Below are 20,916 nucleotides of genomic sequence, written 5' to 3' on the forward strand. Positions count from 1 at the left end.
TTTTAAATTTTAAAATTTCCACTTTAATTACATTAAATTAATAATTGATTCTAAATTTTAAATTTTAAATTTTAAAATTTTTCATTCTAATTATATTAAATTAATAATATTAAGTTAAAAATAAAATGAAATCAATATATATTATAAGGTGATATAATTTCTCATATTTGTTTAAATCAACAATTATAATTTTATATAACTAAAAAATATATTTTAAATAATAAATAATTAATTAATAATTTTGATTTTTTAATATAAAAATTTAATTAATTTTATAACCGTGTTTCACGGATTATAAACTAGTTTCTTACTACGAATAAGATACAATGAATCAGTTTTTTAAATAGTATAATCACTTTTAAAGTGATTTAAACTTAAAGAAGAAGTAAATGAAACCCGATAATCAATTTAAAAAAATTTCTGTTTCCAAGTTTAAAACATGAAATCATACAAAAACTGTTTCGTCCACAGACCCATCACCAAAACTCGCCTAAACTACTACTGGGTGTCACTAACTATATAAACCCTTTTCAACGTTCTTCTCTTTCCTTTCTTGCCCCAACTTTGTCGTTCGTTCCTTCTCCACTTTCATCTGTATCTATCCAGATACCTTTTCACCTATACATACACATGTATCTTCTTCTTCTATAGCCCCAAGCAACGATGGAATCTCCACCGCAACAGGCAGTGATGGAAATGGAAACAGACCTGCTTTCTCGTCTCACAGCAAACCATTTGTTCTTGGGTCAAATCGAACCGTTTCGAGCTACCATTCTCGCTCTCCGATCTCGAAACCCCGACCTAGCTCGCGCTATCCTCCAAACAATAGTGGCGAGTGGTGGCCGTTATGAGACTATCCTTTTCAGCTCTAACTCTTCCCCTGCTCTTCTCACTTATTTATGTACCCTTGAACTCCTCCAATTTAATGATCCTACATCGCGAGTTTGGAGTTTTGACTCGGCTACTTTGCGTTTGCGCGCTGAATTTTTGCTTTATGTTCAGACTATTACGTCTAGGGTTTTGGAAACTAAGAAAGTGATCGATAATTTAGGTCAAAATGAAATGGATATTGCCAATCTCGATTCAATTAAGAGAGATGGAACGGGTACTAGTGAGAGGCTTGAGGAGTCGAGATGGGGCGCCAGTGGAACGAGTATTAGAGATATTGATTCAAAACAGCAGTTCAGTGGGTCAAAAGGGGATACCAGCGAAATGGATATTAATGATTTTGATTCAAGAACTGGGCACTTAGCTGACCAGGATGTTGCCAGTGCTAAACATTGGGATTTTCAGGAGTGCTTGAGAGTATTGAACAAAATCTCGGAGGTGGGGTTCAAGAGGTTGAGGCCAGATTTGATTGAACTGGACGTCAAAGAGAGTGAAGAAGAGGGGACCTCTGGTGCTACTCTAGAGATTGAAGAAGGTGAAATGGTGTGTTTGAGGGGAGTAATTTTGGAAAATGCTGTTATTTTTCAGGCACTGTGTGAGAACATATCAAAGCAGGTAAAGTGGGTACAAGGGAATGATGGTGGTGATGATTCAGGTTTGGCTATTTCACCAACACTTCAAGAAGAGGATGTTAAGTCTCTTGAATTGATACAAAGCTATGCTCAGATGGTGCATTTGAGTGCCATGAAGGAATGCTTGAAGGAAGGTAACAATGATGGAGCCATGTCACATATTCAATTTCTTCACTTTGATTATGGTGTGGAGGAAGCTGATTACCGGTATGCCCCAAGACACTGTTTTCTTTTAAGATTGACTTTCCCAATTTGTTGATAGATATTGGTTGCCCCTGTTCTTTCCAATTCTACAGAATTAAGAACATGATTCAGCAATGGTCATTATCAAATTACTTTTATGTTGGTTATTCATTTGTAATCCCTTGTGATGTTTAAATAGCATGGTTTTGCAAGATCTCCTAAAGAGGGGTTTATCAGGAATGACGGCCTATGATGACACCTGGCTTTCCATGCGAAGTAAATTGCTGTCAATATATGAGAAAGCACTCTCATCAAAATCGATACGTCTTGTAAACATGATACAGGTGTGATGAAGCATTTATAATATGCTGCTGTACTTTTTATACACTTACTGCAATAATCTAATCTATCAGGATGTGCCTTTTGCAGTCCATCCAGGAAGAATTGTTATCAGAAGAGATAGAGACACATAAAGTTTTGAATGGCAACCAGATTCCACCCCCTCTTGCACGACTTTTAAGTTTTATTGCACAGATGACACCTGATCCATCGGGTGACCAAACATCATCCTTTAAGTCGGCTATATCTGCATGCATGAGAGACATGTATCATTATGCCCGTATTTCTGGGTTGCATGTACTTGAATGTGTCATGGATGTTGCTCTTTCTGCTGTCAAAAGGGAACAACTTCAAGAAGCTAGCAATGTATGCTCCCTGTCCTTTTTTCGTTCATTGTACCCCTAAATTCACAGAGGTCTTATAAGTCCCATGTCAAAATATGTTGTAGATTCTTTCATTATACCCCCAACTTCAACCACTTGTGGCTGTTATGGGTTGGGATCTTTTGCCTGGGAAAACAGATATGAGAAGGAAATTGATGCAGCTTTTGTGGACTAGTAAATCACAAATTCTAAGGCTGGAAGAATCTTCTCTTTATGGTAATAAATCAGATGAGGTATAGTCTTTTTTTTCCAAATTTGGTTTCATATGAATCAGCTGGTGAATCCCAAATATAGAGTTAGTATAACTTGTTAATTTTGGCAGGTGTCTTGTGTTGAACATCTTTGTGACTTCCTATGTTACCAGCTTGATCTGGCTTCTTTTGTTGCATGTGTCAATTCTGGACAATCATGGAGTTTGAAATCATCATTACTCTTGTCTGGAAAAGGGAATACCACCGAGTTTGAAAACCAAGAATTGCAGTTGGATCCATTTGTTGAAAATCTTGTTCTTGAAAGATTATCGATCCATAGCCCACTTCGAGTAAGTCTGTAAACTTTCTAGCCCATTTATGTAACATCCCAATCCAAATGAAGTACACCCAAAGTCCCAAAGTTTTTCTAGAGGTGTTGATTTCCTTGTTTCTGTAAACAGGTTTTGTTTGATGTAGTTCCAGACATAAGATTTCAAGATGCTATTGAGTTATTTAGCATGCAACCAATCACCTCTAATTTAGCAGCCTGGAAAAGGTACTCTCCAAGTTCTTATGATTCTTATTCACTACATTTTACTTATTATTATTGTTCAGTTATTTGTATATATGGTAGTTTAAATATAACCACATGTTTTGTGTTTCACAGGATGAAAGATGTTGAACTTATGCACATGCGCTATGCCATGGAGTCTGCTGTTCTTGCCTTAAGGGCTATGGGGAATAGTAAGAATAATGAAGTAAAAAGCTACCAAATGGCATTATGTTACTTAAAAGACCTCAGGATTCATTTGGAAGCTGTCACCAACATTCCACGCAAGGTTGATTCTTTGCCTCCTTATCATCACGACAGTATTTATTTTGCCTTTTTTTTACCAATAAGAGCAATATACTATACCATCTACCCTTAATAGCAACATACTTACATTTTTTTTATTGATAGATATCTGTATGTAATCAATAATAGCAACATGTTTTTTTTGGACATAAATAGCAATGCACTTACAATTCTTTACCCATAATAGCAACACACTTGCATTTTTCTCTTTCCATTATTCATATCTATAGGTCTTTACCTTATTCTCATGGCATGTTATTACAAAAAAATAAGATGATCATCTTTTTAATAATGCAGATAATGATGGTGAACATTATTATTTCACTTTTACATCTGGATGATCTTTCTCGCGACTCATCACCCTCTCCGCCACCTAGGACGCACCCCGACACATCATCCACTAGTGAGGAAAGTGGCGATCAATGCACCAATGAAGAAGGGAATACAATGGTGGTATCCTTCACAGGTGGACTCCTTAATATACTGAGACAAAATCTACCTTCAGGTGTTACTGAACAGGAGATTGCAATTGACGGAAATGTCCCTACTGATGGGAGACAAGCTTTAGAGTGGAGAATCTCAAAAGCAAGATCTTTTATTGAAGATTGGGAATGGCGTTTATCAATCTTGCAAAGTCTTCTGCCCTTGTCTGATCGTCAATGGAAATGGGAAGAGGCATCCACTGTCTTACGTGCAGCCCCATCTAAGTTGCTTAATCTGTGAGTTTAATTTTATTAATAATTAAAATATTATTATATGACTTATCGAATTTAAGTTGACTTTGACCATTTTCTATGATTGCAGTTGCATGCAGAGGGCAAAGTATGACATAGGAGAAGAGGCTGTAAACCGTTTTTCCCTAACTCCAGAAGATAAAGCAACTCTTGAACTGGCTGAATGGGTGGATGGAGCCTTTAAGAGAGCATCTGTATGTCTGACTCTGTACTAATTATTATTCTGTTCGATAAGTTGCAGGAATTAGCAACATACTTTACTATTTTTTCCAATATAGGCATATTACTTGCATTTCTTTACCCATAATAGCAATGTACTTGCATTTTTTTTTACCAATAATAGCAATATTTGTATTTTACTTTTGTCAGTATAAATTGAAAGTACATTGCTATTATCGATGAAAAAATGTAAGTACTTTGGGCAAAAAAAAGCAAGTATATTGCACATGTTGATATTGAGAGTAACGTACGTTGCTATTTACTGGAATATGCTCATTTTTAAGTCCAATGCTTTCCCTTTTGTGTTTCCCAAGGCTGCAGATGCTGTTTCTCGTGCTGCTGATGAAACTTCTGTCGTCCAAGACTTGGATTTTTCCACTCTTCGCTCTCAATTGGGTCCTTTAGTTGCGGTATGATTATTCTATTCCCCCTTTTCTTTTCTTTTCTTATTTAATTTTTCTTTCCTTCATTGGTTGAATGCTAACTTATTACATGTTCATGCTTCCTTCTAGACTCTTCTATGTATCGATGTAGCTACAGCATCTTCAAAGTCCTCAGCTTTGTCTCAGAAGCTTCTAGATCAGGCTCAAGTCATGTTGTCAGAGATCTATCCTGGACGTGCTCCTAAAATGGGAGCTACTTATTGGGACCAAATTTATGAAATTGGAATAATTTCAGTTGTGAAGCGTCTTCTCAAACGTCTACAAGAGTTGTTGGAACAGGTCTGAATTCAATTTCTTGTTTTTATATCCATGTAATACATTATTTAAATGTTCTGTTTTTTTATATTTTTAGGAGAAGTTTCCGGTACTTCAGGCTCTTTTAACAGGAGACCTAATAAGTACCAAGAATTTCCAAAGGCAAGGACCTAGGGAGCGTGCTCTAGCTATGCTTCATCAAATGATTCAAGATGCTCACATGGGGAAACGCCAGTTTCTTAGTGGTAACCATTAGTTATATGCCAGCTGTCCTTCCAAGTTCCAATATACAGTGATATATACATGTTTTTTTGATGGATTTTAGGTAAACTTCATAATCTTGCAAGAGCGATTGCTGATGAAGAATATGAAAGAGAATTTATGAGAGCAGAGAGCACGTATCCTGATGAAAAAGATGGAGTTGTAGGGCTTGGATTGAGACCCATGAGACAACAATCATCAGTTGAAAAGTCAACTGCTTCTAAAGAGGCTGAAAAGAGAATATATGGCCCGTTGACTTCAAAAGCTACAACATACCTTTCCCAATTTATCCTCCATATTGCAGCTATTGGAGACATAGTTGATGGGACAGATACTACACATGACTTCAACTATTTCTCTCTGATATACGAATGGCCTAAAGATCTTTTGACTCGTTTGGTGTTTGACCGAGGTAGCACTGATGCAGCTGCAAAAGTAGCTGAAATTATGTCTGCTGATTTTGTACATGAAGTGATTTCTGCATGTGTACCTCCAATATATCCACCAAGATCTGGTCATGGTTGGGCAGACATAGCAGTCATCCCTACATGTCCTAAAAGTAGTTCAGAGGGTAAACTTTTATCCCCATCTTCAAAAGAAGCCAAGCCGAGTTCTTATTGTCCGTCCTCAGCCACACCTGGAGTTCCCCTGTACCCTCTTCAGCTAGATGTTGTAAAGCATCTTGTGAAGCTGTCACCAGTCAGGGCTGTTTTAGCATGTGTTTTTGGGAATTGTATTTTATATGGTGGCAACGACTACTCATCAACCATGTCAGGCTCATTGACTGATGGGCCAGGGTCAGTCCAGAAGCATGATGCTGATAGATTGTTCTTTGAGTTTGCACTTGATCAATCCGAGAGGTTACTTTCGTCTTTTCTCCATATATAACTGAATTCAGATAGTTGGTTACCCGATTTTGAATACCATTTAACTTGTAATTCAGGTTTCCGACCTTGAATCGGTGGATACAAATGCAAACTAATCTTCACCGAGTTTCAGAGGTAGCTGTAACTGCTGAGCATTCGGTTAATGATGGAATTGAGGTGAAAACTTCTGTGAAGAGGTTTCGGGAGCATGATAGTGATTCTGATTTAGAACATGATGAGCTGGCGGCGGTTGGCACCAGCAGCCTTTCTGTTCTTACAGACACTACAAATGAAAGTGGTATATGGCAAGATTCACCCAAGTCAGAAGCTGCTGAAATTGATACAACAGTTTTTCTCTCTTTTGGATGGGAGAATGAAAAACCGTATGAAAAAGCTGTTGAAAGGTACTACTACTACTACTATGGATGTTTTCTTTTTTTTAAGTTTTTTATTCAATGCTGCAACATTACACAATCACTTACTTCATTTTCCTATACGTTTTTAGATTGATAGAGGAAGGAAAACTAATGGATGCTCTTGCTCTTTCTGATCGATGCTTACGTGATGGTGCTTCAGATCATTTACTGAAGTTACTCATTGAGCGTGAAGAGGAAAATCATACAGTATTCAATGCTTCAAGTCACTCAAACTTTAGAATTCCAAGCAATAGCTGGCAATATTGCAGACGACTAAAAGATAAACAACTTGCAGCAAAACTTGCCCTCAAGTATATGTCTATTTATATTCACACCATAATCTTTTCTATTTTTTTTTATGGCTATATGTTTCATTCATAAATGTTTTCTCTCGTACTACAGATATTTGCATAGGTGGGAATTAGATGCTGCTTTAGATGTTCTCACCATGTGTCACTGTCACTTGCTGGAAACCGATCCTTCCAAGAATGAGGTATTTAATGTCATCATAATTCAAATCTAAATTCTATAATGGATAATTTTTTAAGGAGAATACTCTAATAAGAAATAATTTGAAAGTATAATACTGTAATAAGGAAAAAAGAAAGTACAATGCTATAATAAGGAGAAATTACAAACTACATTGCCATTCCCTGCATTTTCCCTTTATTTTATCAAATCATAACCCCTCAATATATGTGTCATGTACATAGGTTGTTCTCAGAAGACAAGCTTTGATGCGGTACAGTCACATATTATCTGCAGATGAGCGTTACAACAGCTGGCAAGAGGTTACACGCATTTTTAATACCAAAATTATTCTATTTTAATAATAATAATTATTTTTAATTTTTAATCATTGTTTATGGTCCGTGACTCCATGTGTTCTTAATATGCCAGGTGGAGGCAGAGTGCAAGGAAGATCCAGAAGGTCTTGCACTTAGATTAGCCGAAAAGGGAGCTGTTTCAGCTGCTTTAGAAGTTGCTGAAAGTGCAGGGTTATCAATTGACCTTCGTAGAGAACTTCAGGGGCGCCAACTCGTGAAACTTCTTACAGCAGACCCCATAACAGGTGGCGGCCCAGCAGAAGCTTCACGGTTTCTATCTTCCCTTCGCGATTCAGAAGACGCATTAAGAGTTGCAATGGGCGCAATGCAACAGTTGCCAAATCTTCGATCCAAACAATTACTCGTAAGATCACATTTAGTTATCCATTTTCAAAACAATCAAACTTATAATATTAATATGTCTTGTTATTTTGTTTTGAAGGTTCATTTTTTCTTGAAAAGAAAAGACAGCAACTTGAACGAACCGGAGCTTTCCCGGCTTAATCTATGGGCGTTAGGCCTTCGCGTATTGGCTATTTTACCCTTGCCATGGCAGCAAAGATGCTCTGCATTACACGAACATCCCCAACTAATTCTGGAAGTTTTACTAATGCGCAAACAACTCCATTCTGCTTCTTTGATACTTAAAGAATTCCCATCATTAAGGGACAACAATAAAATATTTAGATACGCTGCAAAAGCAATTGCTGTGACTATAGCCCCTCCACGTCGTGAGACTCGGATACAGGTGTCAGGTCCTAAAGCAAAGCAGAAAGCAGGAGGAACTCCAACAAAATCTTCTTTTTCTAATAGCTTAAGTAACTTGCAAAAGGAGGCACGCAGGGCGTTTTCTTGGAACCCAAGGAACAGTGCTGAAAAAACAGCTCCTAAAGACGTACAAAGGAAAAGAAAAGGGTCTGGATTGACACAGACTGAAAGAGCTACATGGGAGGCTATGGCTGGGATTCAAGAAGATCGTGTTTCGTCATACACAATGGACGGAGGGCAAGATCGTCTTCCTTCCGTTTCCATTGCTGAACAGTGGATGCTCACGGGCGACCCGAATAAAGACGAAGCTGTCCGGTCCTCGCATCATTACGAAAGTGCCCCTGACATTATTCTATTCAAGGAGCTGCTTTCTCTGTGTTCAGACGAGAGTACATCAGCCAAAGGTGCTTTGGATTTGTGTGTTAATCAAATGAGAGCTGTTTTAAGCTCCGAAACGTTACCCGAAAACGCATCAATGGAAACCATCGGTCGTGCTTATCATGCTACAGAGACATTTCTTCAGGGGCTCCTTTACGCGAAATCTCAACTTAGAAAACTTTCTGTGGGAAATGACTTTTCTGTCCTTTCTAAAGACATGGAGGACACGTCCTCTGATGCAGGGAGTTCTAGCATGGGCAGTCAGGCTCCAGATGAGCTTTCTGAAACCCTATCACATTCCGACACCTGGCTTAGACGCGCAGAACTTTTGCAAAGCCTTTTGGGATACGGAATTGCTGCTTCACTTGATGATATTGCTGATGAGGAATCTTCCGGAAGGTTGCGTGATCGGTTGATTCTAGAAGAACGATATAGCATGGCTGTGTATACTTGTAAGAAATGCAAGATTGATGCGTTTGCTGTGTGGAATGCATGGGGACTTGCTCTAATTAGAATGGAACACTACGCTCAAGCTCGTGTCAAATTCAAGTATGTTAATAATGTTCTCATCTCCATTTACAAAAACCTTCAGATGTTTTTACTTTTAGTTTCTGGATTTCATAATCTACTTTTCACATTGTGTGCATAGGCAAGCACTTCAACTGTACAAGGGTGACCCTGCTCCAGTTATTCAAGATATCATTAATACAATCGAAGGTGGCCCCCCAGCTGATGTCTCATCTGTTCGTTCCATGTAAGTAAAAAACAAGGGTAAATTGTGTAAAATAGCAACGTTGTAATCATCAAGTTAAGATAATGTCACAAGGTTTAATATGGTGCAGGTATGACCATTTGGCTAAAAGTGCACCTGCGATCTTGGATGATTCTCTTTCTGCTGACTCGTATCTGAATGTTTTATACATGCCATCTACTTTTCCACGATCGGAAAGGTCTAGAAGATTGCAAGAAGCTTCTAATGAAAATTCAGTTAACAGTTCAGAATTCGAAGATGATGTTCCACGTAGCAATCTGGATAGCATTAGATACCTTGAATGTGTCAACTATTTACAAGAAGTAAAGCATCAATCAGTTAAATTTCCTACCAATATTATTTCAGGTTATTTTTTTTTCTCATATGGTATCTCTTTTTTGCAGTTTACACGTGAAGATTTGCTTGAGTTTATGTTTAGACATGGTCATTACAAGGATGCATGCATGCTATTTTTTCCGGAAAATTCCGTTCCTACCCCTCCTCAAGTATCATCCACCCCACAAAAACCAGATCCTTTATCAACCGACTATGGATCGATTGATGATTTGTGTGACCTGTGTGTTGGTTATGGAGCCATGTCTGTTCTAGAAGAAGTGATGGCTTCTAGAATGTCCTCGGAAACAGCTGACGTGGCAGTGAAGCAGTATACAGGAGCTGCGCTCAGCCGCATATGCGTGTTCTGTGAAACTCATAAACACTTCAACTACCTATACAGATTCCAGGTGATAGGGAACGATCATGTGGCTGCTGGACTATGTTGTATCCAGTTATTTGTGAATTCATCTGCTCTTGATGAAGCTATAAAACACTTGGAAAATGCAAAAGTAGGTATCAAGTAACTCTCTTTTTTTATTTTTTTCAACATCTCTATTGCACCTGATTATTTTATTTTTGGTAAAGATGCATTTTGATGAAGCGTTATCAGAAAGATACAAAAGTGGAGGCTCAACTAAGCTTGTGAGCAAGGGTGTACGTGCACAAAAACTTACAGCAGAAGGGCTAATCAAATTTTCTGCCCGAGTTTCCATGCAGGTATGTCAAGTTGTAACATTCTATATTCCCATTCTACCCTTATGATGTGTTAACATGTTCTTAAATTACAATGTACAGGTGGATGTGGTTAAATCGTTTAATGATACAGACGGGCCTCAATGGAAATACTCTCTTTTTGGAAATCCAAACGATGCAGAAACTTTCAGGTAATCATTTAATATACTATTATTATTTGTAATTTTTCAAATAATATATATATATATATATATATATATATATATATATATATATATATATATATATATATATATATGTGTGTGTGTGTGTGTTTTACCACAGGAGGAGGTGTGAGATTGCAGAAACTCTAGTGGAGAAGAATTTCGACCTAGCTTTCCAAGTGATATACGAGTTCAAGCTTTCTGGTAATAGTTATATACATATTTTTGACAATTTTATACGTAATAATAATCTTTTGTTGGATTAATATGAAAATTGAAAGTATGAACTTTCTTTTTCCAGCTGTTGACATATATGCTGGTGTCGCATCATCCCTTGCTGATAGGAAAAAGGGCGGTCAATTGACTGAATTTTTCAGAAATATCAAGGGTACAATTGAAGATGACGACTGGGATCAGGTATTTTTATTTTTTTATATGAAGAACCAAAAATAATAAACAGACTATTTTAAGATTTATAAAAAATTGTATGTAGGTTTTGGGAGCAGCTATTAATGTATATGCCAACAAACATAAAGAACGACCTGATCGTCTTATTGACATGTTAACTAGCAGCCACAGGTTAGTTAAATTAATTAATAACTTCCCATAAATCACATACAAATTAGTACCATTTTATAATGCCTTTTTTTTTTTTTTTTTTTTTCGATTTTTCAGGAAGGTTTTGGCTTGTGTGGTGTGTGGTCGTCTAAAAAGTGCGTTCCAGATTGCTTCTAGAAGTGGAAGTGTGGCTGATGTTCAGTATGTTGCACATCAGGTAAATATAAATGAAGATGAGATGAATTTTTTTAAAGGTTATAATATATTTAATTTTTATCAAACTAACATGTGATGATACTGATTAATGTTGCAGGCATTACATGCAAATGCACTTCCAGTGCTGGATATGTGCAAACAATGGCTGTCTCAGTACATGTAAAATTGTGCTTTATTTATTTATTTATTTTTTAATGTCGAATGCACATTTTATAGCATTTTTGCCATACAAGGAGAAAAAAAAAAAGGTAGAGAAGGTGTTGTATATATCATCTGAGTATGTATGAGTGTTATCTATTGTTGATTTTGAAAGTTTTGATGTCAAAATCGACAAAAAAAATTGTTTTGATTTTGTTATCTACTTATATTAATAATTTGCAAAGAAATGGAAGTAGTTCACAATATGTTGACATTATTCAAATATATCATATTATATACTTATATAATTATTATCAGACGTGGGGTGACTTATTCTTTTTTTTTTTTTCTTTTTCCTGAATGTGATTATCCATTGATAATAAGATTAAAGAATGTAACAATAATTGAGACGGAAAATATTTGATAAATGATTTGGTCAACACCTAAAACTTAAATCAACGTTTTGACAAATTAGACATTATTGTAATCTGAAATATTTGGAAAAAAGGACGACCATGCAATATGCTATTGAAATAAATAATTTGATGTTTAGTGTTTTAGTTTGTCTACACTGAAAAATATAAATACTCATCACTATCGTCTGTCTTTTCGTAATAATTGTTGTTTAAATGTCGGTAATCTATGTAAACTACTATTTATAGATACTTTTTATAAAACGACTCCAAAAGACATCTTAGAATTCATATACTAAAAACAACATATACGTATTATATCCGTCTTGTTATAGTATTCATAGAAAGGTAATACAGGGATTATGATATCAATCAAGTATCAATAATGATGTGATCACGTTCATAACTGGTTGAAAAAGAAGGTCTAGATACCTTCTTTATTGTCGGGTCGGCTCAAACAAGGGCACAACCATATTGAAAAGAAGATATGTGTATTTTCAAGTCTTCTTATAACTTATTTGAAATGTAAAGTAACATACGATATGAGTTGCGATGGCCCCTCTATTCACTTGCTTTTCTTAATATTAATGAACGACTTGAGTTATAATTTTATAAAACATCTACTTTGATACTAAGGTTAATCGCAGAGGAGGCTAACCAACACTTCTCCATATATACATTTGATCATTTTTGTACACCATATACCGTTAAAATGGCCGTTCAGTAAATACCATGATTATTGACAATAGCTTGTATTTGCCGGTCACGCTTCTTATTTGGAAATGAGTTAATGACCCCATCAGGCGTTGTATGTACTTACTTATTTGGCATTTACGTGGTAATGGTTTTTAACCAAATTACATGTTAAGGTATGTACAATGCAACATCCTTATAACTCTTGAAAAATTTAAACTTTTAAATTCAAGTCAAAAACCACAATTGTTTATAAATAGTTTTCAAAACGAGTTCAATATCAGAGTAATCCCAAAATCATGAAACAAAACATGAGGAGGTACACGGTCACGCCTTCGCTTTCCCACGATTTTCTAAAGTACCTGAAACATAATCTAAAACTGTAAGCCCAAAGTTTAGTGAGTTTCCCCAAAATACCACAATACCACATAATCATAGATAACACAACAACACGCTTACAAAACCTTCAACATGTCTGCCACACTGAGCCTTCAGTCTGTCTGAACCGTTCTCCGGGCCTTCGGTCTGACTGGTCTGCCTCATAGGCCTTCAGTCTATCCGGGCCGCCCTGGGCCTGTTAGCCTTCAGTACAAAGCAGGACCGCCTCAACCCAACCACACACACACACACATGTTGACATATACATAACTAATAAACATATAATCAATCAATAGACAAACACAAATCTTACAGATTGATAAGCATAACATTATCCTATCTACCAGGATATAAATCTAACAGATCACTATAATACTCAATCATGCAATACACCGGATACCCATCCCAAAAGGGCCGATCTTGGTGCCTTCGACCCAACAAGTATAGTGGGGAACACTCACCTCACAAGTAGTGCATAACTGATGAGGTCTGACTCTGAATCTCATCTCTCGACTCGAATACCTACAACCACCATGTGAACAATTCCATCAAAATCCCAAAATACCCAAATTGCCCTCAAAGGTCAAACTTGTTCAACCATGGTCCAATTCAGAGTCAATGGTCAACAGTCCATGTTGACCCAACTCGTCGAGTGCACCAATGAACTCGTCGAGTTCTTATAGTGCTCGTCGAGTTTTCCCCAGCTTAACACATTCAGTTGATTCTTCGATTCCAGGGACTCTAAGGCTCAGATCTAAACTCAAATGTTGTCTAAAAGGATAAAGTTTCCAACTTTATCCTTTGGGGCAACTCCAAGTGCTCAAAAACCCCTCCACAAGGCTTGAAAACTCAAAGGCTTATCCATTAATCACAAAATCCTTGAGATCTGAAAACCAAGTTTTCCAGAAGAGATTTTAGCCTCAAAACGTCCCAAAGGTTGGTGCTTTATAGACATGCATGTCTTGAACCCAAAATTGGTCATAAAGGGAAAACATGACCTAACCTCCATGCATGACATCAAGACTTGGCTAAAGACCAGATCCAAACCACTATAAGGTCACCTTGTAACGCCTGGTTTCTAGTATGAATTTAATTTTAATTATCTGCATTTTCCTTAGAGGACTCGTCGAGTTGGAAGCCTCGACTCGACGTGTCGATGATGCTTTGGCCACGGGGTTTAATGAGTCAACTCGACGAGTTGAGGTGCCTCAACTCGGCGAGTTGGCAACTGGAAAGGAAACCCTAATTTTAGGGTTTTGCACCATATTTAAACACTTTAAGTCCCAGGTGTTAGCCTCATTCCCAGCCTCCATAGCCCTTAACCCTAATCTCAGAACCCAAGAGCCTCCTTAAGTGTTGTGAGCTCATTGAGAGTGTGTTTTGGTGTGTTTGAAGCTCTTAGAAGGAAGAAAAGCTTGGTGCAAGGTGGTGGTTCAAGAAGGAGCTCTTAGATCTTGATTCTCTACTCCATTTCCAGCACACATTTCGGGTATAAAGTTCTAACCTTGCTTAATATTGGCTTAGATCTCTTTTTGGGTTAGTTTTTATGCTTTTAGCCATGTTTTGGGTGGTTGATGGGGGTGTAGGACGTCCCAAGTGCTATTCTCTCATATCTATAGTCTTCATGATCTCTTATGGCATAAAGGTACCAACTTTATGGTCTTAAGGGCTTCATGCATTCATTAAGTCCTTCTTATGGCTTCTTTTGGGCATTTGAGCTTCTTCTAGTCATGCATGAGCGTAAAGTAGGAAACATTACGTGGCCATTTAACTTTTTAGGGCCAGATCTACAGTTTGGAGTTATGCCTTTGGTGATTTAATGCTTAATGATTAAGTCCTTACCTTTTTAAGCCTATGGTTTGGGTTTTGAACCCATGTTGGTGGTTCTTGAGGGTAAAGTTGGAAACTCTACCCTTCTTGAGGCCATTTCAGTCAAGATCTGAGTTATGAAGCTCTTACTTTTGATAAGGTCGACTTAATGGATTAATATGTTGGATTTCTGGTGCACTCGACGAGTTGGATCGGTTTCTTCCCGACTTTGCAGACAGATGGAGAAACTCAGTGAATTGAAGGACAACTTGGCGAGTTGGGTCAACTCGGGCCGTTGACTTTGAATTTGACTTTAGTCTTTGACTAATTTTGACCTATAAGGGGCTTTTAGACATTTTTGCTATATTTAAGGAAATCTTTTATTTTAGGGGTTGAGTAGAGTCGATATTTGTAACAACGTAAATTTTCAAAACAAAATTTTCATTTTCAAAACCATCATTTTTCACAAAATAATATCAACACATTATTTCAAATGTATTTATTACAAAACATCTCCCCAGAATCCATAACATAAACTCCACAAGTGTGTACGGATCATGCCGGCGCCTTCCCGCGCTCATCACTGGTATCTGAAACACATCACACAACAACTGTAAGCATAAATGCTTAGTGAGTTCCCCAAAATACCACATACAACACATATGCCACTCAAGGCTATAATACGAACCTCCGGTCGATGTGTCTCAGCGGGACCCTCCAGTCCCGTAGCTCGTTGGACCCTCTGGTCCGGTCATAGCTCGTTGGGCCCTCCGGCCCGGTCTGTATCGTTGGACCCTTCGGTCCGGTCTATATCAATATACAACATACACATAGCACATAGCACATAATCTCATACATAACACATAAGACCCTCCGGTCTACACAATATACCACTCAAGGTAAGTATAGTGAGAAGACTCACCTCGATGTCTCGGCAAATATGTGTCTCGGAATAAATGTGATCTAGCCTCCGCCTAATCACACAAGGTAATACACTCATAAATACAACTGCACTCAACCCTAAAGGTCAACAAGGTCAACGGTCAACTTTGACCAGACTCGGCGAGTGCACTAGGGCGACTCGGCGAGTTCCGGATTGACTCAGTCCCCCCTGACTCTCCCTGAATCACTGAGTCGACCCCTCAACTCGGCAAGACCACTCGCTGAGTGGTTACAGGCAAACTTCATGCTACTCGCCGAGTCTGTTCTTCAGACTCGGCGAGTCTATGCCATGCATAAACTCAAACTCATTTTTGAGGTCAGATCTGTTCCATACAATCATAGATCTGGCCTCCCCAAGCATGATAATCACGTAAAGTCCAAGTCTTGGTGCTCAAACAACAACTATTTGCTCCTAAATGATGTTTTAGCCCCATATCTCAAAACCCTTGGTCAAAAATCCCATGAATCCTCATAAAGCTTAAGGAATAAAGCTTCTCTGGACCTCTATGGATCCCATTTCAAGCCTCATCACAAATAGGGACGAAATGGACATCAAATCTAACCAATAAAGGGGGCAAGAAACCCTAAACCCCCATGTTCATCATAATAACAGAAAAGGGAGCCAAAATATACCTCCAAATTGATGCTCTGGACTCCAAAATCGAAGGATGTCCACCTCTCTTGCCTCCTCTTGGCTAGAAACTCCTTTGCCTTGTAAAACAAAGCTTCAAAGGTCAACAATGGCCTCCTCTCTCTCCCAAAACGCTCAAAATCTCCTTAGGGTTTCTCTCTGGGGTTGGTGGCCGCAAATGACGGCCATAAGCCCCTTTAAATAGGTCTCAAACCCTGGAAATTAGGGTTTCATTAAACATCGTGGACTTGCCAAGTCCACTTTTGGACTCGCCGAGTCCAGACGCAAACCCGCGTGCCAAATCGCGATCCTACTCGGCGAGTTTAGACTTCCACTCGCCGAGTCTCCTCACATCATTCAAAAATTAAAAGAATAAAAAATAATACCTGGGAATCCGGGTGTTACAATTCTCCCCCACTAGAACCAGACTTCGCCCTCGAAGTCTCACTCTGCAAATAACTCCGGATGCTGCTCACGCATCTCACGCTCCGGCTCCCAAGTTAACTCTGACCCTTTCCGATGCTGCCACTGGACCTGCACCAGTGGCACCTCTTTATTCCTCAGGACCTTGATCTTCTGATCTCTGATCGCCACTGGTCTCTCAGCGTAATTCAGGCTCGCATCCACCTGAATATCTTCTAGTGGTACTGCCGTCTCGTCGGCTATGCACTTTCGTGGAAAGTGTCGTGAATCTGACCCAACTCTGCGGGAAACTCCAATCGATAGGCTACCCTGCCTACCCTCGCGACCACTCTGAAAGGACCAATATATCGGGGCTCCAACTTGCCCCTCTTCCTGAATCGAATCACTCCTTTCCAAGGAGAGACCTTCAGGAGCACAAAATCGCCGACCTGAAACTCAAGCTCGGACTGGCGTCTGTCCGCATAACTTTTCTGACGGCTCTGAGCGGTCAACAACCTCTGTCTAACCTGCTGGATCTGCTCTGTCGTCTGAAGTACGATCTCGGTACTACCCATCACGCGCTGCCCTACTTCTCCCCAACAGATAGGGGTCCGACACCTCCTCCCATACAACAGCTCAAAGGGCGGCATACCAATGCTCGAATGATGGTTTTTGTTGTAAGAGAACTCTGCCAAGGGCAAATACGTGTCCCAACTTCCGCCGAAATCCAACACACAAGCTCGGAGCATGTCCTCGAGCGTCTGAATCGTCCGCTCACTCTGCCCGTCTGTCTGGGGGTGGTACGCAGTACTAAAATGCAGTTTTGTTCCCAATTCCTCATGAAACTTTTTCTAGAATCTGGAAGTGAAACGTACATCTCGATCTGAGACAATCGAAATCGGCACTCCATGCCGCGAGACCACCTCTCTCACGTACATCTCCGCCAACTTCTCCGCGGAAGAGCTCTCACTAATGGCAAGGAAGTGAGCACTCTTTGTCAACCTATCCACAATCACCCAAATTGCATGGACACCCCTCGCTGTTCTTGGCAATTTGGTGATGAAGTCCATGGTAATCTGTTCCGATTTCCACTCGGGAATCTCTAATGGCTGGAACTTACTATGTGGACGCTGATGCTCGGCCTTAACCCTGCGATAGGTCAAGCATCTCTCTACGAACCATGCGACATCCCTCTTCATACAGGGCCACCGATAATCCTTTTTCAGGTCCAAAAACATCTTAGTGGCCCCGGGATGGATCGAGAATTTCGATCGATGAGCCTCCTCCATCAAAATGTACGCATGCCGCCCACGGACGGTACCCAAATCCGACCATGAAATGTCATAAGTCCCCGACTATTGGTAACGAACTCCGATACCAGCCCGACAACTCGTTCCCTCTTCTGGCTCTCAGGCTGCACAGCCTCAGCCTGGGCCCCTCGAATAACATCCAAAACTGGGGTCATCACCGTCAATCTCAAACATACATCTCGCAATAGGGCGCTCTCCGCCCTACAGCTCAATGCATCGGCTACAACATTAGCCTTGCCCGAGTGGTACAGGATCTCACAATCATAATCCTTGACCATGTACAACCACCTCCTCTGACGCATATTTAGGTTGGGTTGATCCATCAAATACTTCAAGCTCTTGTGGTCCGTGTATATCGTACATCGAACCCCGTACAAGTAGTGTCGCCAGATCTTGAGAGCGAACACTACCGCTCCCAGCTCCAAATCGTGCGTGGGATATCTCGACTCGTGAGGCTTGAGCTGCCTCGAAACATATGCTATCACATGCCCCTTCTGCATAAGCACCGCTCCCAAACCGGATATTGATGCGTCACAATAAACCACAAAATCCTCCATCCCTTCTGGAAGGGCTAACACTGGGGCTTCACATAACTTCCTGCGAAGTGTCTCGAACGAGGTCTGCTGCTCCGGACCCCATGAAAATACAACACCCTTCCGGGTCAACCTGGTGAGGGGCACAACGATCTTGGAGAAATCCTTGATAAATCTCCGATAATAGCCGGCCAATCCCAGAAAACTCCTGATCTCGGTGGGCGATCTCGGCACCTCCCACCTCATAACCTCCTCAATCTTGGCCGGGTCAACTAAAATCCCCTTCTGGTTAACAAGATGTCCCAAGAACTGAACCTCTCGTAACCAGAACTCACATTTGGAGAACTTGGCATAAAGCCTCTCCGATCTCAAAAATCCGAGGATCTCCCTCAAATGCTCCTCATGCTGCTCTCTGGATCTCGAATACACCAGAATGTCGTCGATGAACACGATCACCGAGTGATCCAATATTGGTCTGCACACCCTATTCATGAGATCCATGAACACCGCTGGTGCGTTGGTGAGTCCGAAAGGCATCACTACGAATTTGTAATGCCCATAACGAGTCCGGAAGGCTGTATTCTGCACGTCCTCCTCCCGCACCCTCACCTGATGATACCCAGACCTCAAATCGATCTTGGAGAATCGAGATGCTCCCTGCAGCTGATCAAACAAATCATCGATCCTTGGCAACGGGTAACGGTTCTTGACCGTTAGCTTATTCAGCCCACGATAATCGATGCACATCCGGAGCGAGCCATCCTTCTTCTTGACAAAAAGGATAGGCGCTCCCCAAGGTGAACTGCTCGGTCTGATAAACCCCTTCCCTAGCAGTTCATGAAGCTGCGAGGACAACTCCTGCATCTCCGGAGGCGCAAGGCGATACGGCGCCTTAGCGATAGGCGCAACTCCTGGAACCAACTCAATACCGAACTCTACCTGCCTCTCTGGAGGCACACCCGACAAGTCCTCTGGAAACACATCCGGAAACTCATGCACTATCGGAACCTCATCAACTGACCTCGGTCTCTCAATATCAGCCCTCGCATCCATCACATATGCCACAAAACCCCTACAGCCCTGCTGTAGACTCTGTCTCGCTCTAGTGACCGAACAAAATACTGACCTTGAACGTGTACCCTCGCCATACACCGAAAGAACTCCCCCACTAGGGTCTTGAATCAACACCAATTGACGCTTGCAGTCTCTCATAGCTCCATAACGGCTCAGCCAATCCATACCCACTATCACACACACGTCCCCCATCGCGATCGGGACCAGATCTATCGGAAACTCCATACCGAAGATCTCAAGGACACATCCCCTAATCACATCCGAAGCATACACAGCTCGCTCATCAGCTATGGAAACTCGCAGAGGCCGATCCAATGCCTCTCGACGGGTACTAATATGCTGACTAAATGCTATGGAAACAAACGACCGACTCGCACCCGAGTCAAATAACACCAATGCAGGCACATAATTCACAAGAAAATTACCTACACATATGATCATATAAGCATAAAATCTCAACTCAAATAAAAGATGAAAAGAAAATACATACCAGCCACAACATTAGGCGCTGCGCGGACCTCCTCCGCGGTCAACTGAAACGCTCTCCCACGAGCCCTCGGGGCCTCGGCCTTCACCGGCTGAGTCTCGGTAACCCTAGCAGCAGGCGCAGATCCCTGCGCTGATCCCTGTAGAAGTTGCGGGCACTCGGCCTTCCGATGGCCGGTCTGGTTGCAATGAAAGCAAACCGAGAATCCCTTGGGGAATTCTCTCGCGATATGCCCCTCCTTCCCACACTTGTAACATACTCCCGCCCTGCAAGACCCCTCATGACTCTTACCGCACTTCCCACAAGTGCGGCCCTTCGCGCCCCCAGATCTCGAATCAGTGGGTCTAGCCCGCTTGGCTGCCAGCTAAGACTAGGCCGGCCACCGATCCATCCTCTGAGACTCAGCCTCCTCCCTGTCCTGAGTCTCCAGCTCAATCTCCCTCTTCCGGGCATTTGCCTGGAGCTCAACAAATGTCCGGTAAGTCGAGTTCGCCACGAACTCCCATATATCTCTCCTCAGACCACCCAGATAACGGCTCATACGAGCCTGCTCATTCGACACCTGCTCAGGGCAAAACATCACCCTCTCATGGAACTTCCGGGTGATGACTGTCACTAAATCAGTACCCTGCTTGAGGGTCAAGAACTCCTGGATCAACCGTTCCCTCTCTACCGGGGGAACATACTCCTCCCGGAACATAGTGGTGAAC

General features: G+C 40.6%; 1 protein-coding gene across 2 annotated transcripts; it reads left to right on the forward strand.

Moving 5' to 3' along the window:
* The first annotated feature begins 505 nt into the window (after nt 1–505).
* LOC111896742 (uncharacterized) lies at nt 506–11,800 on the forward strand. 2 transcript variants are annotated; one of them, XM_023892728.2, is made up of 29 exons: nt 506–1,727; nt 1,903–2,047; nt 2,133–2,408; nt 2,491–2,658; nt 2,748–2,966; nt 3,078–3,172; nt 3,284–3,455; nt 3,770–4,191; nt 4,277–4,400; nt 4,740–4,835; nt 4,938–5,147; nt 5,221–5,368; nt 5,449–6,244; nt 6,328–6,654; nt 6,756–6,977; nt 7,069–7,159; nt 7,380–7,457; nt 7,567–7,857; nt 7,936–9,188; nt 9,289–9,393; nt 9,482–9,713; nt 9,795–10,235; nt 10,312–10,443; nt 10,522–10,610; nt 10,744–10,826; nt 10,924–11,039; nt 11,116–11,201; nt 11,298–11,397; nt 11,494–11,800. In XM_023892728.2, the coding sequence occupies exons 1-29, from the start codon at nt 664–666 to the stop codon at nt 11,557–11,559; spliced, it is 7,647 nt and encodes a 2,548-aa protein (XP_023748496.1). In that variant the 5' UTR covers nt 506–663; the 3' UTR covers nt 11,560–11,800. The 2 variants fall into 2 exon arrangements, with proteins under 2 accessions (XP_023748496.1, XP_023748497.1); XM_023892729.3 differs by having other exon boundaries at nt 1,527–1,727; nt 1,917–2,047.
* The last annotated feature ends 9,116 nt before the right edge of the window (nt 11,801–20,916 follow it).

The sequence above is a fragment of the Lactuca sativa genome, chromosome 3 (assembly GCF_002870075.4).
Source record: "Lactuca sativa cultivar Salinas chromosome 3, Lsat_Salinas_v11, whole genome shotgun sequence".
Taxonomy (NCBI): domain Eukaryota; kingdom Viridiplantae; phylum Streptophyta; class Magnoliopsida; order Asterales; family Asteraceae; genus Lactuca; species Lactuca sativa.